The sequence below is a fragment of the Pipra filicauda genome, unplaced genomic scaffold (genome assembly GCF_003945595.2).
Source record: "Pipra filicauda isolate LSUMZ 115617 unplaced genomic scaffold, ASM394559v2 scaffold75_size2874737_pilon, whole genome shotgun sequence".
Lineage (NCBI taxonomy): Eukaryota > Metazoa > Chordata > Aves > Passeriformes > Pipridae > Pipra > Pipra filicauda.
In genome coordinates this window covers 1,638,993-1,658,738 of record NW_024104931.1, presented here as the reverse complement: position 1 = coordinate 1,658,738, position 19,746 = coordinate 1,638,993, and the positions used below count along the sequence as shown (strand labels likewise).

The window sequence follows — 19,746 nt, the reverse complement described above, 5'->3', positions numbered from 1 at the left end:
GGTTGCCTATTTACTGTCTGAAAACTTCATGGTTGTGCAAAACTAGGCACTTCATTATTGGGCTCACGCTGTCTGGCTCAATAGATGTGGGAGCTCCATGGCGAAGGTGGCCCTTTCATCTCCTGCCACACCGTATTAATTTTGCAAATGTGACAAGCTCAGCTTTGCAAAAAAACCGTATTGCCTATGTCTTGTTCTATTTAATATTGTATTCAAATGGTCCAAGTGCTCAGCGACGTGGGCTGGGGGAATGACTCTGCAGGCTTCTTTGTCACTTGAGTGGCAGCTGGCTTCCAGAAGTAATTATAGCTGTTCAGTGCTGTGGTACATCAAACCTCTTGGGGATTAGTGAGGCATCAGGTGCATGATGACTCAGAGGCAAGAACAGAGACGCTCCAGGTCCCAAGCCATAAAAGCCATAAGCTTTATACATCCTAATATTCACTTGGACTTTGGACTACAGTGAAAAGGAAGCATTGCAGTGATCTTGAAGAGGGCATTCTAATTTTCTAATTTTCCAGAAATCCAGAAGAAATCCAGAGAAATTTAGACCTTAGGAGTTTGAAAGTGAATTGCATTGCCATCATGTGGATGAATGGAAGCTAATGTCTACTCAGAAAAATTCTGGGACCCTCATTTATTAGCTAGAAATAAAAATAAAGTTATGATAGTTATGAAAGTTTTTAAGTCAGAATGCTTAACAAAATGTGGAGTGAAATTATAATAGCAATTTAACTATGGTAGTGTCCAAGTAAACACTGAAGTTAGTTTGAACCAAGTGATATGGGTAATTAATATGAATTACAGTCTAACATGTTCATTAAAGTAACCACTCAGTGACATTTGGTGCTTACAGAATTAGTTGTTAGTAACATTAACTATTTAGAAAATGAATATGCAAAATAGCTAAAGTGGTACAGGATCAACATGATCGTTTTGTGTCTGTTTCAGGGTGGTGTTTCCAGACACCTGACTGCATGAAGAAGTATTAATTAAGTAATATCCTATCTGCACTGCTTGAACAATAAAAACCCTTTAAACTCTTAACTTGTTTTGTTTGTACCTAAGTAAATGTGATTTTCTGCAATAATTACAGTACCAGGAGCAAACCTGCCAAAGTAATGAGTGTTTATTAGGCTCTATGTAATCTTAAACTAATCTAAGTCAATAATTATCACTCAAGATAGGGTAGGTTTGCAAATACTTATGTGGCTAAGATCTAAATAGAAGACATGAAACTGTAATACTGTCTGTCTGTGCACTTTAAGGGCATGTCAGCTGAGGCTAGGTGCCTCCGTGCCTCCAGCCTAGGTTTTCGCAGGACACGTAACAGAGCTTCTGAGTTTTCTAATTGGCTATCCCTCTGCCTTTAGCCTCTGATGTTTCCCCACAGTTAGGAACCTAGACACATTACCTGGCTGTCCCAGAAGGAGCCCGTGCTGGTTTCTGTCTTCTGCTTCAAACTCCCATGCTCCCAGTTTCGTGAGTGGAGCATAATCTGTATTTATCACGCGTTCTGCTCCTGGTTCATCACATCCTGGCTGTGCCCTCAATAGCCTGGCCATACCTTGGCCAGCATCTTTCATAGGTTACTGCTTCCTCTCCACTACTTGTTCTCGGTAGTGTAGAAAAAAGTGTTGTACTATAATATAAAAGCAAATCCTGACTCAGGCACAAAACCAAGACACATGCTGGATCATTCTTTCCAGTGTAGCTTGCCAAGGAAACTGAAGAAATCATCAGGCCTTTCCTTCCATCCTAAAGCTCCATCTGGATCAGACATCATATAAGGGTTCCTGTAGAAAACTCTCTGCTAAAATGTTCTTTCATGCTGTTGGGTGGTCATCACATGGTAAAGCATAGTTTGAAGTAGTTTAAGCAATTGGCCTCCTAATATATAGTATATATATATATATATATAGTATACAGTTCCTATCTGTTAAGATTGGGACAAGTGAGAGATCAATGGTGGATCACGGGAACATCAGGTATTATTTCTGCTATTGCCACCTTTCTCTGTAGTACCCATAATGGCAATACAGTTATTGCATAAATAAATACAAATATTTGCTTATGTAGTTTTTCCCAGAACATAATTAGATGGAATGAGGGAAGATGAAAAGCCATTTTTCTGTAGGATATAGCCAAATGCACAAAAAGTAATGAGGAATGATATAAGCAGGAGACTTCAGAAGAATCAACAAAAATTTTAAATTAGTGAGGAGCAGTGGAAAGAGGGCAAGGACACTGGAGCAAAGCTAAATGAATTCTTTGTGCCAGTCCTTCCCTGTGATTTTAATTTTACTTGATAATTCAACCAATTTACCTGATTCAAAGTAAAGCTCAGTGGTCTGTGACTTCCCAGATCATCCCAAATGCCTTTTTTGGAACAACTTACAGCATTTGCTACCCTTCATTACTCCAGTATAACAGCTGACTTTAATGAGAGAATTCATGTCTTCAGCAGCTCAGCTTCCATTCCAAACTCCTACAGATCTCTTGGATGTACACGATATACTGTGCTGGTCATTTATTTGTTCTTAAGCAGTTTGTTCCAGCATTTTCTCTCCTGACACTTCAGTCTCAGAAGGTGTCTCATCTTCATTACTTGAACAGGGTAATTTTAGGAGAGAGGTCTCTCCAGTGGATCTCTCTCTGGTGCAATCTGGCACAGAGAAGAACTATTTTTCGATGTTTGCAGAAATACTTGCCTTTAAGGCCTGCTTCTTCACTTTCTTGTGTGCTGCAAAGGCACTTATAGCTCTCTCTTCTCCACAAAGAAGAGTACTAGGAACACATGAATGTGGGAGCTGGAGGGACCCTGTCTCACGCAAGTTTATACAGGTTGAGCTGTATTTCAGCAGCCACAATTTTTGCTGCTGGGAAGCAGTCCTAGAACTTCTGTACTCTGAATCTAACATCTCTTATTCCTTCTGCTTTGAATTCTTTGCTCCTGGCTATCACAACATAGATTTGAGGTAATAGGTTAAATTTTACTTCTCAAAGAGATGATTAGATATTAGGAAGATTAGGTATTACAAAAAAATTCTTTTCTGCGAGGGTGGTGAGGCACTGGAGCAGGTAGCCCAGAAAAGTTATGGATGCCCCATCCCTGGAAATGTTCATGGCCAGTTTGGATGGGGGTCTGAGCAACCTGGTCTAGTGGAAGTCGTCATTGTCCCTGGCACATGAGTTGCAAGTATGTAATCTTTAAGGTCCCTTCCAACCCTGGCCATTCTATGATTCTATGATGATTCCCTAACAACAAAGAATGTGATGAGGATATGGGGAAATCTCCTGCTAATGGGAAAAATATATTTCAGCTTTTTTGTTGGCTTTGAAGAGTGCAGGGCTTTGCCTGCCTTGTTCAGACAAACTTTTCTCATGCCACTTAATATTACTGTCTCATCTGGAAGTAATAATACGCAGTAAAACCACATAATACCTGCCTTCCACCCCTTCTGTATGTAGCAGTGTATTTAAGCTTCATTGATTCTGAAGCTCTGAATTGACTCATTCTCCCTTTTGCTGTGTATCTTTTCTTCCCTTTCCTTTCCTGAATCTGTTTCAAACCAGGAGAAATCATTCAAGATTCACCCTAGGAAAAGAAGGAACAGAGCAGTCATATTGAGGGCTGAGGTGAGGAACAAGTTAACATTAGTGTCTTCCTTTGTTAGTTTGCTTCTCTCCTTTTTTTCCAGGAGCACATTGGCCTCCTATTTGCACCCTGCACTCTCACTGACACATTGGTTGGTGGTGAGGGTAGGGCAAAAATCTTCCTGTCTGTGGTTTCCTGCCAGGCTGATGAAAGGGAAATAAGCAGCAAAGCTAGCTATGCCAACAAGGTAAAGAACAAACTGTATCACATTTTTTTAACTTTGCCCCTCTTTTCTCACTCTTTTTTCCTTGAAAGCTCCAAATATATCTGAGTGGGAACCTTCCTAATTACGAGAAATGATCCAGCAGTAAAAAAAAAAAGGTACCTAAGGTGTGGACTGGCAGGGAAGTAATATTGTGTCCACATCTCCCCATGCCCATTAAAAAGTGGAGACGGGACTGTGAAAGGAGAGAAGTAACAGAGGAGAGATTATTTATTTAATCTGTTTAGCAGCAGTAACTGTGAAGTATAAAACTAACTGCAAAGGGTGTTTGATTCCTCAGCAAAGTCTGAAAGACAGAGATGTTGCAATGCTGCTCGATATTCCCTTTGTGTTATCATTATATCATTTTCTTTCTCTCCTGTTTGTTTTAGAGGTACTGTGTGTTCCTGATTTGCTGGGCAACTAGTTAAGTGATGAGTGCGCGTGGAAGAAATTATTTCATTTCTCCATCATGGCTGGGAAGTCACCAGGATACTTTTGTGAAGGACATCTAGTCAGCTCTGCTCACCTTATGAAGCACTGTCCAAGTGCAGGTTAGTCCTTCTCCTTTGGCACATCACAGCTGAATTGCAGCTATTCATAGTCATAGCCCAGACAGTTTCTATTGCAGTTTCTGTTCTTTGACTCTTGATCTTTGAAAAGGAAAATGCTTATCTGAACAACTTGTGCTGTGGAGAGTGCAGAGCCAAACACAATGAAATGGGCATTTGCTGTGATGACCTGTGTGAGAATAAATATAACCAGTAGAGTACATGGAACCTGGCACAAGGAGGTGACAGCATTTGTGCTTAGCATGGTATCTCACTGACAACTTGGGGGTAAGTTATTTATTCTTTGTATTGGAATAAATAACATGCACAGCAGTCAGGCAGCTGTAGGTAGCCAATACTATCTTTGTCTGTGAGAATGTCCAGAGAATTGACAGGAGCACTTAGCAATATGCTCTGGAACACAGGGTAATCACAAACTCTGGAACAAGTCACGGATACCCTGTTTTGTGGACATGTTCCACATGAAAACCCAAGACAGTTCTCAAGTCCTAGTCCAAGCTGATTCATCCTATGCAGTTATTAAGTCTCCCACAATTTGAAAGGTCCCAGGCATCACTTATACTGGGTTTCAACTACCTTTTAGGATATACTTAATTGCACGCTCCATGCCCAGGGAAGAAGAGTGAGCCAGGGGCCTGTTTTGTGTGCAGTGAGCAGCCATGGAATGAAAAGGAGGCTCCTGCACAAAAGGCTTGCAATAGGCAATGGGTGGCAGAAGGAAGTGCTGAGCTATTATGGCTCAGTGTGCTGGGCAGTGGCATTATCCAGCTGCAGTCTCTTACAGAGTTCAGAATACCTTCAGGCTAGGAGGTTTCTACTCCTCTCACAGTTTTACTCCGATTTGGCATAGTTTGTCTAGTTAACTGGTGCTGTTGCTGAAGCTGCTGTGATGTAGTCTGACTATGCACTGTGTCTCAGGCCTGTACTTTGTTCCTGTTTGCAAACATAAGTAGGATAATCTGGCCCAAATGGCATCAACAGTGTCATTTTACAAATGCCCTCCTGTAGCCCTCCCCTTGGTTTGATGAGTGTCGTTTGGGTGGCATTTCATTCCTTGCAGGACTGGAAAGCCAGGACATCTTAGCAAAGCCTCAGCAATGGGGGACAATAAAGTGGAGTTAGCTGGAGCGACCCTCCTTCCAAGTGGAAGGCATCCAGAACAGTGAGCTGGCTGCTAGCCACAGGGGCCTTGTTTTTAAAGGAGGTGGAACAGTCTATCTTGCCAGGGGTTTGGAGAAACTTGGTATGGTCAGCTGCCACAGAGGACTGGATATTCACTGGTGGCCTCCTCACCCACATGGTCATTGTGTCAGAAATAGGACAGGAGGAGGGAGCCGGGAGAAAGAGAGATCATCCATTAGTGAAGAAACAAAAATATATCACAGATTATCAAGGGAAACAGGCTAGATCATAGCAGGAACCTCATCATGAGAAACAGAGCAGTGATGGAAAGAAGAAATGTGCAGAAGCAGTGGTAAGGATTTATATTTTCTGCAGCTAGAAAAAGCGAGTTTGAAGTGCTCAAAGCAGTGGAAGAACTGGGGATAGCACCCTGAAAAGCTGACACCTGTGCTAATGCTGGGAGCATTAGTCCCTTAGGACACTGATGAATTTTTATGATGCAGGGACAAAAACTAATGGGATTAATATGTGATTACCCCAGGCTTGGTTACAAGGGTTCATTAGATTGAAAAATATCTGATGAAACTGTACTTCCTAAAACTGACCCAAAAGATCACTGATCTGTAGTAGCATTAACCATTGACAAAAATATAAACAAAAGTTTGGTTAATGTGTTTAAGTTTAATAATGTAAATGGTAATAGAAAATTATTTCTAGCATTGACTGCTTTCAGTGTTGCGGTGGAAAAGAATTTACAATGCTGGAAATGCAATTAATGAAGGTGGGTGAAATCAAGCGACGTGAAAGACTGTGCATGGTAAGGAAAAGTGAGCAGGGGACTGTTTGTCTTCTAATACAAGCTGTAGGAGCATGAAATAGGATGAGCTGATGGTATACTCAGAGTAGGCAAAGGAGATACTTCTTTGAGTGCTGATCCATGGAACTCACTGCTACAGGGTTCTGTGAAGGATGAATGCTTGTGTTTGAAAACAGAACTGGAGATATTAATGTAAGAAAAATCATTGAGGGGTGTTAAATGCAAAGACCACATACATATCTAGCTCAGGTAGTCTTTGATCCTTAAATTACTGGGAGACTTAATTATACCTCCTTGCCATGTTTTTACATTCTCCTCTGATCATCTGCTGCTGGCCATGTTAGCAGAGGGGGCACTGGTCTAAATGGGTCTGTGATCTGAAGCAACGCAGATGCATGTGCTGCCAAGAGATGGTTGCAGTAGGCATGTGATTCATTGCATTTATGAAGGGATCTGTGAAGCACTGAAGTCTCTAGCAAATCTGTGATGAGTCAGTGGTAGCTGTTGTCTTCTCAGTTTTTCTTGCAAAAAGTGCTTTGAGCCTCTGACCAGTTCAGATCTTTCCTGTGACTTCACTCCTACTTCGTATTTGGATGCTGCTACTCTCAGAGCTGACTTTTCTAGCCTCGCCCAAGACCTGTTGAAGGGCTTAAACTTGGGGGAGAAAAATGTGTTTAGAGAATTCTACATTGATTAGTAAAGAAACCTTCTTTCCTCCCCAGCTGATCAGAGAAAATAGAGTATTTTCCTAGTATTTCCTGTGAAGCTCTTCTGTAAGAGGAAATATCAGGTTGGCCTCTGCTTCTCCCAATGCTCTGTGTAGTTACCATGAAGACAATTCTCTCACCTTTTTTTTTTAATTCCAGTGTGAGTGAACACTAGTAAGCAAAATAAGGAAAACCTCAAAACACCTAGACAAAGGAGAACTCCCAGGAAGGCAGCTTCCACTTTAGAAATAAGGGACCAAGGAAGTCACAATCCTTGAATGGTGTGTGTGAAGAGTGGGGCCTAGGCTCTCTGTAGTCCTCTGGCTACCCTTACTAATCTCTTAACACCATCAACTCCACTGCCACATACACTTTTCAGAACCCCAAAACTACTGCCTTTTGCAAAGCCACAGATCAACTATATCATATATATATATATTATATATATATGTATATATACACATATAGCATCCCTGTGCTATATTTAACCTGAGGTACAATCCATTTTAAAGTCCTACTGTGGTGGCCAAATCCAAACCTTCTGTGAGTAGATACAACATTCAGAGGACCTATGCACACAATGTAGGTGGGCTGCGAGCTGCCTATGTGATCTTGGAAGGGGATTTTATTGGTTCAAAGACTGTGCCTCTTACAGTCAGAGTGCTGGTGACTGGGCTAGGGGTAGCTCTTGTAAGTGTAAGTTCTCATTGTGCTTCACCTCCCTCTCCAGCTTTGTGATCATCTTGGTTTTTTTTCATTCAAGCTCATTTCTAGACCATGGACTTTCTTACCGGCCACTAATAATTCAGCTACCCCCTTCTTCTGAGGGCAGGCCAAGAGGCCTTTTGATTGCCTCGTTTAGATGCATCATCCCAGTGAGTGCCATTGCCCAGAAGGACCTTAGTAGCATTGGCTGAGGCATGTGGAGATGGAGGTGCTTAAACAGAGTGTGATGCTGTCTGTATTCAATAGAATCAGACGTGGAATAAAACCCTGGGTCCTTGTTTCTCACATCTCTGCCCCAACTCCCACAGCACGTTTCCTTCTGCTTTCTCAAGCAGCTGTGGGCTTTCCCTCTTGCACCACTTGACCACTAGATCAATGTAAATGCCATGACTTCAGCACTGTGCAGCTGCTGTTACGCTTGCAGTATTCATGATGTCATTGCTGGATTTAAGCCAGTGGTCTATTTTATAATGAGAGGGTTTGTTTTTCACTGGAACAACTTCAAGACTTTTTCCTTGCTAGCTCCTGATTATTCCTTGTACCCGTGAAGTGTAGAATGTGGGAAGAAAATAGGTGAGTGGAAGAGACTCGTCCATGAAAGAGACTGACAGCACTGCCTGTCTTAACAAGTCCTCAGCAAAGCTCATCTCACAAAAACTCAGAAGCTTGCTGAGAAGTGTTTTTTATATGGGAAAACACCAAATGAGCATTTCTAAGTGAGAGGACTGGTGCTCTCCTACCCTTCTGCAGCATGCACAGATCACACCTTCCCCCACACTGGCTCCTTCTATGGGGCTATGTGCATCCCAAGGGACAGAACAGAGCACCTCCTGAACACAATAAACATTACTCTGTCTGGGTTAGTTTTTACATTTCTGTGTTTTATTTCTTGTTTTGATTGAAATGACCTGTACCACAGGAATACAATTTATTTAACAGGTTTTTCTTTTTTTTTTTTAATTTTATTTTATTTTATTTTATTTATTTTATTTTTTTTAGGAGCAGATAATAGTTAAGTAGATACTGTTTATTTCACCGTCGATGACTCCCTGCATCATTCTCACAGCCTCTGTCTCTCTCCGACTTCTCCACATAACCCAGCCACAAGAACAACAGAGTGACCTTTGGCCATATGATTGACTATAGCTTGTGGATACAAAGTGGAAGCTCTTTTTTCTTAGCTCTGATTGGTAATATAAGCTCAACAAGTTACATTCTAGGGTCTTTCTCAATGACTTTCCCCTCTAATAGCTGCTTACATGTTTCTGGTGCAGCACGTTTTATTTTATATACTTATAATAGTTTTAAAAAAAAGATGACAGAGCGTATGAAAACAATGCCCCCTTAGCATGAGCAATACTGCAAGGTCCTGATTGTTATGGGGGCATTTCTTGTAGCTTCACAGTTTTGCTGCGAGGTGTAATGCCCAAGTTTCCTCAGAAACCAAAATTCCGTGTGGTAATTTACCTTTTATTTTAATTGATCCCCATGAAATTTGTTTTGCATTACAGGCCAGACACTGGTGTTCCCAGAGAAGAATGTGCCTAAAACAGAAGAGCTGGTCACTTGGGAAGAATTGCCTTTTGTAGTAGCTGACAGGTACCTGGTTTCTGTTATCCACATATGCAAATCAGGGGCTGGAGCTGCTTTTACTGTAGTTGCTGGTGTGTGCTTCATATTATTAACTGTCACCGATACACTTACCTCTACCGCTTTGCTTTTCTTTAAGTCTTAGAGCCCGTTTGTGTCCCAATGGCTCAAGCTCCATCATTTTTTGATCCGTGAAGAAGGAAAGGTGTATGGACCTGACTCTGTGACTCTTATATTACAAGTGAGCAGCATAAGAGCATTGACCCAAACCCCATTTCCTAGTTCATGCCTCACCTTCCACATCTCCAGACCTTTTCATAAGAGACTGTGAGCATTCAAAGACCTAAGCAGTTGCTGAAGATTAATTTCCTCCTTCAAAGCGCACTGAGACGACTACACTAAGATGTTACCATCCTCAGCGGCCGTGTGACAATACCAGTGATGCACAGCAGATCGGAGTAACTGGGAACAGGTGTATGTGATTCCTGCACTTGCCTGAAGGGCCCAAGAGACCTGACCTGGTTCCCAATTTAGGACGGTACAAGCCTTTTAAGGGTTAAATCTAGACAGGTGTTTCTGTCCCAGTTCCTGGGGAGAGTTTGCATTCCTTGTTTAAAGAGATTAATATATGCTAAGTACTGTCTGGTTCAGTTCCCATCGTATTTCAGAAGCAATTCAAACATTTCCCTGCATATTATCTTCAAGCAATGGAGGATATTCAGATGGGCTCCAAGGTTATGCAGCTTTAATGGAGAAAGAAGTTCCTCGAAAAAAATGCATTTGGTATCTTTATATTGCTCTGTCAAGGCAGGAGTTTCCTCCATACCATAGCCCTACTCTAAATAGCCAGCAGTTTCTGTGAGCTAGAAGTTAACTCAGCAGCTTTCCATAATTGTGTTTTGTAAATAGTTCTGGCTCTCTGTTCTGGAAAGCAGCCTGAGTCCAAATACAACAAAGATAGAAGAGCCTTTTGGGGTTTTTTTGGGTGGGTGTTTTTGGTGGGGTCTTTTTGGTTGTTTTCTTTTTTTTTTTTTTTTTTTGTGTAAGTGACCTTTCCAGCAGGGCCTGACAGAGTAAGAATTGCTTCTTAGGATCTTTTCAGCCCATTTTGGGACAGCTACCTTTGTACAGCAAGTTGGGACACAATGTGCTGTGGCTGAGCTGGGTCATACTGCAACAGTGGTCGAGTCAAACTTACAGGCAATAAAGCAACATAACACACCTGCAAAAGCACTCCTTCAGGAATGGCCACAGCCAGGAAGAGTTACCAGAGTGCAACACATGGCAAGCTGGCTCTATAGTAGTGGCATGCGTTTTACTTTGGTCCCTCGGTCACAGATGGGTATAGGGATCATGAGTGCAACCAAAAGCCTCTCATTTTCTCACCAGCTGCCTCTGGGAGGGAGCTGGGGAGAGAAGCATGAGTATCTGCTCAAAGCACAAGACCACTGTGTAATTGCTACTGCTGTTGGAGTTCCAGTTCCCATGTGCCTTCTGCCCTTTAGGTCTCTGTTGGTTTACTAATATGCCTGAAGTAAGACTGAATTCCTTTATCAACGAAGTACAAAATGAGTGAAGTAGCTACAACTGTGTAGCGTAGGAAGAACTCAAAGGAGATGAACTGAACTAACTGAAGTACAAGGTGAGGGCTGGCTACAAGAGCTGAGAGGTCACCATCAGTCAGCATCCATAGCTCAGTCTGCCGGGTAGGGTTCTGCAGCACTGACAACCCTGCTGTGACACATTCTGCTCCAGTAGAAAACAAGCACCCAGTGTCTCTCTGATCACACACTGCAACCCTGGTTTGGAAGACTTCCTGCTGGGGGCAAGTTACTCCTCTGCCATACCACCTGTCTCCTGGGGAAGCCAGGAAGGGATAGAAGCTTGAGGAGAACAGAGGTAATAGAGTCAGTGGTGTCTCAAATGTAGATCAGAGGCTTTTCCTCACCTCTACTGCCTTGCTGCTGACCACAAAAGAGACAGGACACTCAGGCTGTGTCAGCTCAGGCTAGCTTAAAACTAAGTGACCTAGAAAATAAAGTCTCAAAGAATGCCAGCAGTCAATTTTGTCAGTCACCTACATTTCCCTCTGGCTACTGAGAACGCAGCAGGTATGGCTTAGGCAGCAGAGCTGATAAAACAGGCCTTGGAGACAGCAGAAACCTGGGTATGTAAGAGGAGTAAATAAACATTACTCCAGTTCTTCTTCTACCAACCCAAGGTCAGGTATTTGCTTTTTGATCAGGAAGAGAGCCTCTTACAGCCCCAGGTATAATATATGTTTGCTCTTTTCCTACTGTTGAGGATAATGGGATGAGGCAGGGGAAGACAGTACTTGGAGTATCGGGAATCTTATACCACCGTCTAATTTATTTCCCTAGGCTGTCACAAAAAAGTAATCTCTCAGGCTCTGGAGCTGCCTCCTCTGAAAAGCAGTGCCCTTGATTCCTAACTAGAATTTGGCGTTAAGCCTAAGTCTCTGTGGAGGCAAAGAGCTATCATTTAGTGAAGTCTAGGAAAGATCTGGTTTGGGGTGTATTGATACTTGGGCAGTAACCATGCAGACAAACCTTGTGTTCTCTGCCACAAGGAACAAGTGGGGAATGGTACTCAGCTGAGCTGAAGAGGCAGGTTTGATACACTACAGGGTGAAAAGTGTGGAAGAATTGTAGTTAGCACCACGTAGGAGAGGATGCAGAGATTATCAAGTCAACCCAGCATATCAGGCTCTTTTCTCTCACCATTTGGGAAAGACTTGCATTTTCTCAGGGACATACATCCTACCTCTTCAGGGGCCTGCAGGGATTGTACATGGGATGGACTAGCCAGGCGTAATGACACACTGTACAAGGTCGCAGAATATCTTACACAGTTAGGAGCATCTTTCCCGGTAAGAAGTGGGGCCTGTATGTACAAGTGTTAGAGGAGCCTGGGAGGCAACCTTTTTGTTCAGGAGAGGTCCAGCAGTGCTCTTCTCCAAAGGAGCATCTGCTCTATGGTTAGAGGCAGAAAGGTGACAAAAAGAAGGACCACGGCTGCTTCCCTTTCTAACTGACCCCTCATAACACCAGCAGATAAAGTTTATATTGACTGTTCTTCCTCTCTTCCTGCTTTTGTCCCCACTCCCCCTCCAGCACTGGCAGAGGGAGCTGGGGAGCAGGCAGCCTGGACAGCGCTGAGAGCATCGCTGATCAGAGGGGCTAAGCCCCGATGACCGCCTCAACAAGTGCAAGAGCATATTCTGGTATTTCCCACAGAGAAAACAACAAAAAAAAGAGAAACAGGTGACTGATTAAAAGTTTCCCCCCTTCTGTACACAAGATTCTGCAGTCACGCCGACAGACAGACATTAAATAATTCTTCCATAATAAATGATTGGAGATAAAAGCCGGCGGTGGCTGCTGCTGCTGTTTGGATTACTCCGTTGTCTGCATCTTTGTTTCTAGTTTGTTCCCCGGCCACTGTCGGCTGGCGCTGGGGCTGTCAGACCTTTGCCTCTAGCATTTCTAGGAAGAGTTTATGCATGGGAACCTTGCCCTGCAGTTTAATGCTGTAGAAGTGCTGCACAGCTTTGGCAGCCGTCTGCCGCAGGAGGGGCAAGGTCAGGAGCAGCTTGCCTGCTCGCCGGGGCTCCTCATTGCGCTGACTCAGCTCGTAGTCCTGCAGGGCTTCGTGGAGAAGGTCCTGGAGTTTCTGCACTGCATCCATGTCCTCTATGTGCATGGAGTCTGGGGGAAGGGAGAAAAGACAGCAAACAGACAAGTCAGACATGAGGAAGGAAATCATTTATGGTTCTGAAGTTAAGGATATTTTCTCTTCTTCTTTTCTGTAGTTGTTGGTTGTTTTGGTTTTGTCATTCCCCCATGCCCCCACCCCCCCCGGGAGTGGGGGTGGGAGTGTTGTTGCTGGTTTAGTTTGTTTCTTAAGGGGAAAAAAACACCTTGCTGGCAGGTGTTGGTGCTGCTGCTATTAAGTTTGGCAGTAGCCCAGTGTGTTGGCCCTAGCAGTGCAGAGACAGTAAGGTTGCCAGGGGTAGGTGACACATGTGCCCTGTGTGCTGCCCATTTTGCCAGCCACCACAAGGCTGTGCAGGGGTCGGCCAGGAGCCTTTGTGATTTGCACATTTACTTGCCCTCCATGCTCCTTATGGTGAGAGTCACCCTGCAAGGGGCAGCAGCTGCTGTGCTGCCGCTTGGGAGCAATCTCATTAAGAATAATTAACACTGCTATAGCGCTTCATCTGTCTAAACTGCCTAATTGCCTTGCAGCTGCTCAGGGTGTCAGCAAGACAGAAAAGCCCCAGTAGGTCACAACCAGCGTGCCCAGGGGTGTTGCCAGACCCACCTTTGTACATATGCCCCTGTTTTCAGAGACTGCCAGCAGCTGCTCAGGGAGCTTCCTGCTTAAATAAAGGAAACCCACATCTCCTCTTCCCTTAGGCTGCCAGTTAGATTCCTAAAAGCTGTCAGAGGGGCTAGCAGGGTTTGCAAGGCTAGACAGTTCCTTGGTGTGTCTGTGAAGCTGGTAATGACTGAGTCCAGGGTCGAGCTAGGAAATCGTGTGGAACAGGCTGCTAAACTTGTGGTTAAGTCATAATGCCAGAGAGCAGCACCAAAGAGCAGAGAGGTTTGATTAGAAAAGCTAACCAGGCACAACATCACTGAAGGTTTGCTCTTTTTTCCTCTTGCTTCTCTCTTAAAACCCTGACAGAGCTGGAGACACTGTTGCCATGTCTTCATTATTCAGAGACTTTTAATCGATACTTAACCCATTGATAAAGATTCTTGCCACAGGGCAATGAATCCAGAAGCAACAGCAAAGGGACACTTTGGCAAGCACACATGCACACCTGTAGTTGCACTGCCTGCCACCACAGCCTGGGCTTTGCAGTGTGGCAGTGCTCTGGCTCAGCCCACTCACAAACACAAATGTGAGGACATGGGTTTCCCAGTGTGACAGCAGTGAAGGGGAGGAAAGCCATCTGAACTGCCAAAATCTCTGTAGAAACATGTGTCATCTCTATGGAGAACACAGTCACAAATTAGACACTATGAATTTCATGAGATACATTTAATTTAAAAATATTTATGATGCATGATTTATAAAGTATTACAACAGTTGGGAAAATATTATGTCTAGCAAGAAAGCTGTTTAAGAAGCTGTTTAGAAGGAATTCACTAATTAGAGGATATTAAAGGCTTGTATTCCCAAGAAGCCTACTGAGGAAGAATTGTTCTTGCTACGTTTACACTTTGTACCCAAAAGACCAGGCAAAGGAGCTCAGAGAAGGGCTGGTAGGTCACCACAGTGACCTGAGCTAGACACAGAGGTCAATTCTGAAAAGTAGGAAGGGAGAAGGATGTTGCCAAGTCAGTCTGGCAACTTCTCCCAGCCAGGCAGCACATTTGAAAAATTTCCATGCACAATCCAGGAGAAGTGAGTAGGATCTGTTTCCCACTCATTCGCAGAGGTCATTTTGGAGACTGGAAGTATCAAAAGTTGAAACTTGGAGGGAAACATCCTCCAGCCTTTCTCTTCAATGTCCTTCTGGCTAGAGGCACAAGGGGAAGAAGTAAACACAGCCTGTCAGAGTTTGCAGATCCCAGCGGGTGCTAGAAGTACCAGGCAATGAGCCACGCTGCAGGTCAAAGTGGTTGCTCTGGTTTTGGGTACTGATATTGACAAGACTTAACAGCATTAAATAACTACGTGTATATAGCAAGAGGAACTTGGGAAATAAAGATCAAAGCCTGCCCCACCACCACCTCTCTCTGCTGAAAGTTCAAAATTGGTAGCTGACTGCAAAAAATAAAACAACATTGCAGGATTAATTTCCTTGCAATCCATCAGTGAACCGGTATCGATGGCATTGATAAACTGTTAATTACGAAATCAATAGCTATGAATTTTTACAGCTGTCAGAGCACTGAGATGGGGGCAGGCTGCCTGACCGTGTCCCTGAGGGTCAGCTGGCCTAGAAGCCAGGCTTCATGCCGGGAACCCTTCTTCAGCACTACTGGCATGGGGTAAGGGCAGGTGTGAGAATGGACAAAGCCCACTGCCTCCTCAACTGACTCATGCATTTTCTGGCAGGAGCAGGAACCTCACAGGACCCATTGGTACAGAATTTGCTACACATCCCCTTGCCAGATCCGGATCTTGTTCACTCCATCTCAGCATGAAAATGCATTGGGGAAAAAAAAAGAGGAAATAAAGTTTGGACAATCTTGCATGTCCTAAAATGAATACGTGCTGTGTGTTAAGCTGGAGAGCTCTTCAATACATAGGTTGATTGATTTTTATCCTAAGGAAAGAGGACCTAGGAATGCTTTAAAAAAGACTGCTGGTTCTGAAGGGTAACGACTTAAGTCTTAGCACTTCTACTCTGTTAAAAAATGGGTGATCATATTGTTGGGACTTGCCTGCTGCTCTGGGCATTAAGAATTCATTGTTCAGCTCTCTAAAATGCACTTACTAAAGACAAAGTTCCCTTGAATTATCTTTGCCAGTCCCGGCAGGCGTGTCCTTGGTGTGTCACACTGCATACTCAGATCAGCCCATTGTCAGCTTCTTCTCTGGTGAAGAGCAATTGAGCTCCCACTTCTGTTTTCATTTGTTTGTATTCCTAGAAACAAAGGGTCAATATACACAGGGCCGCATGGAAGAGAGGAAAGTCCCTTGAACCTGGGTTGCATGAGCAATTATACCCAGCAGGGATAAGGAAAATTCAAGAATTTATCTATATGGGAGGGAAGGCAGAAAGCAGGTTTAGACAGCACAGGTGCTAATCTAAGTGCTCATCTTTAAACCCTATTTCTGACTCAAGGGAGCTGAAGCCTGGTCCAGACTGCTTTCCTACCGTTTTAGCAATCAGCTGTTTGCATGCAGACACATACTTGCAGACGTTTATTCATGTCAAAAATACACAACGATAAAGAACTGGTATTAAAAGAATGTGAAGGTTGAATGTTAAGTTACAGTAGAAAAATACACTTACCCTATTCTAGCTTCCTTATGCATGTGTTGTGAGAAGTTTTAATTACATGAAAACCAAAATCTCATGCTTTACTTTCATAGCTTTCAATACAAATAACAAAGCAATATTTTTGTGGATTATGCTCCTACATAGCTGCACTTCTAGTTGCAGTAGGAGAAACCAGTGAAGTCAGAGGGGATTTTTCCATCCAGCTGAGAACATGCTTTGGCCTGTACTTCCTGACCTTTACCTTGGTTTGTTTACTCCACACCACTGGAATCAGAACCCAAAGCATCTGATGAGTGTTAGTTGTCCTGCTCTGACTTTGTTCAGCGTTTCTCCATTCCTGATACATACTGTCTCATAAGGCTTACTCTGGGCTTAGTCCTGAAAACACAGTGAGCAACAACAGAGAGTGCTTCTGTTGCACTGTGAAGAACTTGACAGCACCAAGGCTCAGATCCTGCAGTGTCTCTGCTCATAGCATGGGCCAGATAAATGTGGGGCACTTATTCTGTCACAACCACTACCTTAGCAATTCAGCCTCTCTGAGGAGCCCTTCTTCCTGTTTAATCCCATGACCTTCCTGGTAGACAGGTTCTTTAACAAGTTGATTACATCACCAAAAGCCACCGTTCCACAGTCGAGAGACGCCAGCCTTGGCCATCTGCCCATCCTGGTTCAGTGGCAAAGTGAAGGCAGCAATTAGAGCTAAAAAAGCAATATATGAGAAATTGAAAAAGGGAGCTAGATAGCAATTTATATGAATCAGAAGTTATGAAGTGTAGAAAATCGATAAGGGAAGTGAAGGACATAGGAGGAAAAGCCATGGCTGGAAGGGCTAAGGACAATAAAGAAGTTTTATAAATATTTAAGAAATAGAAGAAAAATGATCATTTGTAGGGCGTATCTTTTCACCTGGAGATGATTAAACTATTAACAGCAGTGCAGCAAAGACAGAAGTCCTCAATGAGTATTTCTGTCTTGTTTAGAAAAGAGAAGCATTACGTACTTGTGTTATATGATGATGATTTCTTAGTCTGTTGTTTATGTAACAACATATTAGAACTATTAGGGCAAACTTCACAGAAATAGGAGAGCTGGATATCTTGGTTTTAACAGTTCTAAAATTGCTAGCTGAGGGCCATCTAGGGCAGATGAATGATTAAAAGTCCTGGTATTTTTAAGAAATTCAAGATGACTGAAAAATTTCTAATAACGCACATATTTTCCTGGGTTTTATCTGATAATTTCTATGCTAGCCTGATGTGAACCAAGGCAAAAATAAAGGAAAAATAAAGGTGACATTCAGTTAAGACTGATGACATTTATGAAAGGTGTGCAGATGTGGCACTTAGGGACATGGTTTTTCAGTGGGTTAACAGTTGAACTTGGTGATCTTAAAGGTCTTTTCCAACCTAAATGATTCTGTGATTCTACTGCCAGTCAACATGATACTTTGGAAGAGAGGTCTTGTCAAATAAACTTGATTTCATTCTCTGATGAGATTACAAGTTTGGTTGATAAAGTTAACTGCACAGATATAATAGACTTGGAGCTTTATAAGGCCCTTGGCTTAGGACCACAGGACATTCTCATTAAAAAATTAGCACTATACAATATCAATAAAGAACACTTTCAATTGATTAGTAACTGGTTAGATGACAGATCTCAAAGTAGCTGTCAGTGGTGAATCAACCCTGCAGGAGGAGTTTTCTAGTGAAAATCCAGGGGATCAGTAAAAAAACCAGATGCTACTCAACATTTTTATCAATGAGCTGTAAGAAATTTATTTCTTTTCTTTTTTTCTTTTACCTTGCTACTGCTATGAATTGTATGGATGGCAAAGATGAACAGAATGGTGTAAAATGGTGGGGTAGGGCAGCCTCACAGCATCCTGGACCTTACACTTGAAGTAATATATCCATAGCCAAGGAATGCAACTAAGGAACAGGAACTTTATCGTGGCAAGCTGTTAGGTATAAAAAGACCTGGAGTCATAGGACACAGCTCAACAAAGACTCATCTCTGGAGGCTGAACTCAGGCAAACAGACATTAAAGATATGGTGCCTTTAAAAAAAAACAACAAAACACCTGAGAGAAGAATTAATTATTAGAGTCAGCTACCATGGAAGATGTAGATTCACCCTCTTTTATTCTCTCCAGCTTCACACAGGGTGTCTTTCTGTAAAACAGCTTTAGCCAAACAGATACTGGTTTCAAGGCTGGGCTGCAAGGGTGAATTTTGTGACCTGCATGATGCAGTTCGGCAAGGAGATATGGTGCGAGACAATGAGACTCAGGGGATGTAGAGGGAGCCCTCGTCACACAGTAGCTTTAGCAGTATGGGACTCTTGAGCAAATACGTGTCTGTCCAGCTTTTCTACACTGCAGCCTGATCAATTGAGGGCTGTAATCCAGATCCACACTGTCTCCCAGTTAAAGGGGAATTCAGTGTCTGTGGTCACTGAACATCTCCAGGACAGGACCAGGCAGCTTCAACCCCACAGCTTTTGGTGGCATTTGAAATTGGGACCAGGGTTTCCCTGTTTGCTTTACCTGACCAACACTACCGAGGTGGATGCAGGTGTGGTCCACATTCCCTTTTCCGAACTTATGGCACTGGAGTTGGCTTGCTAATGAAGAAGGGCTTTTTTTACTTCTAGAAACCAGCAGCTAGCCCATCCCTGTCTGGTTCCACTCTCTACTACAGGGCCAGAGCACAGTTGGGGCTGCAGCAGCAGTAAGCCTCATTTCTCCCTGCTTTCAAACTTAAGTCCTGCTCTGTGGACAGAAAGGAGCTTTGAGAATGTTGCATGACACAAGCAGAGCAGTCTCAGGCAGTAGGCTCTAGTTTCTTCCCAAATAACAGCATGAGCCTTGACTCCCTGATTGCAAGGCTGGCTGGGCCAGGGCTGTACCTGAGTTGGCAAGGGCCAGAGCTTTGAGTGTGACAAACTCCTCCTTTTCCACCTTGAGCTTCTTATAGCGGCGCACCAGTTGAAGAATGGCCAGGTAGAGCTCCAGCAGCCCTGTCAGACGAGAGTGCTCTTCATCCATTATGTAGTCCTCAGCATAGACCAGCTTGTCCTCATATGGCAGGGAGCGGTACACAATGCCCAGGATGAGAATTTCCATCCAGGCACTCTGAAGAAGGCTCATCTGGTCCCCGAGGGAGAGGTTGGAGAACCCTGAGGCAAAAGACAAGCAGGGTCAAATGGGTGAGCAGCAAAGCCTCTAGGAGCCTAAGGTCCTTAGTGTCCCGAGATTCAAACCAAGCACTCTTCCCTACTGACCTGCTGCTGTCAAGAAAAACAAAAAAAGCTCACTAAAGTGACCCTATCTCTGTAGCAATCAGCACACACGGACCTTATC

At 43.4% G+C, this 19,746-nt stretch overlaps 1 protein-coding gene and 1 long non-coding RNA gene across 4 annotated transcripts in view; one reads left to right on the top strand and one right to left on the bottom strand.

Moving 5' to 3' along the window:
- LOC113987412 overlaps positions 1 to 10,400 on the top strand; it is a 117,587-nt gene extending 107,187 nt beyond the window's left edge. For all 3 annotated transcript variants that reach the window (XR_005566587.1, XR_003540525.2, XR_005566586.1), the window contains 3 exons: positions 4,253 to 4,414; positions 9,316 to 9,403; positions 9,534 to 10,400. This is a non-coding gene — a long non-coding RNA (uncharacterized LOC113987412). The remainder of the gene's footprint in view (positions 1 to 4,252; positions 4,415 to 9,315; positions 9,404 to 9,533) is intronic.
- A 2,338-nt stretch (positions 10,401 to 12,738) lies between these two features.
- Positions 12,739 to 19,746, bottom strand: part of ESRRB (estrogen related receptor beta) — a 38,632-nt gene continuing 31,624 nt past the window's right edge. The window contains exons 5-6 of the mRNA XM_027720081.2: positions 19,293 to 19,562; positions 12,739 to 13,122 (exon numbers count right to left, since the gene is read on the bottom strand). Of these exons, the coding sequence (XP_027575882.2) occupies positions 12,878 to 13,122; positions 19,293 to 19,562 (515 nt within the window). The 3' untranslated portion in view covers positions 12,739 to 12,877. The remainder of the gene's footprint in view (positions 13,123 to 19,292; positions 19,563 to 19,746) is intronic.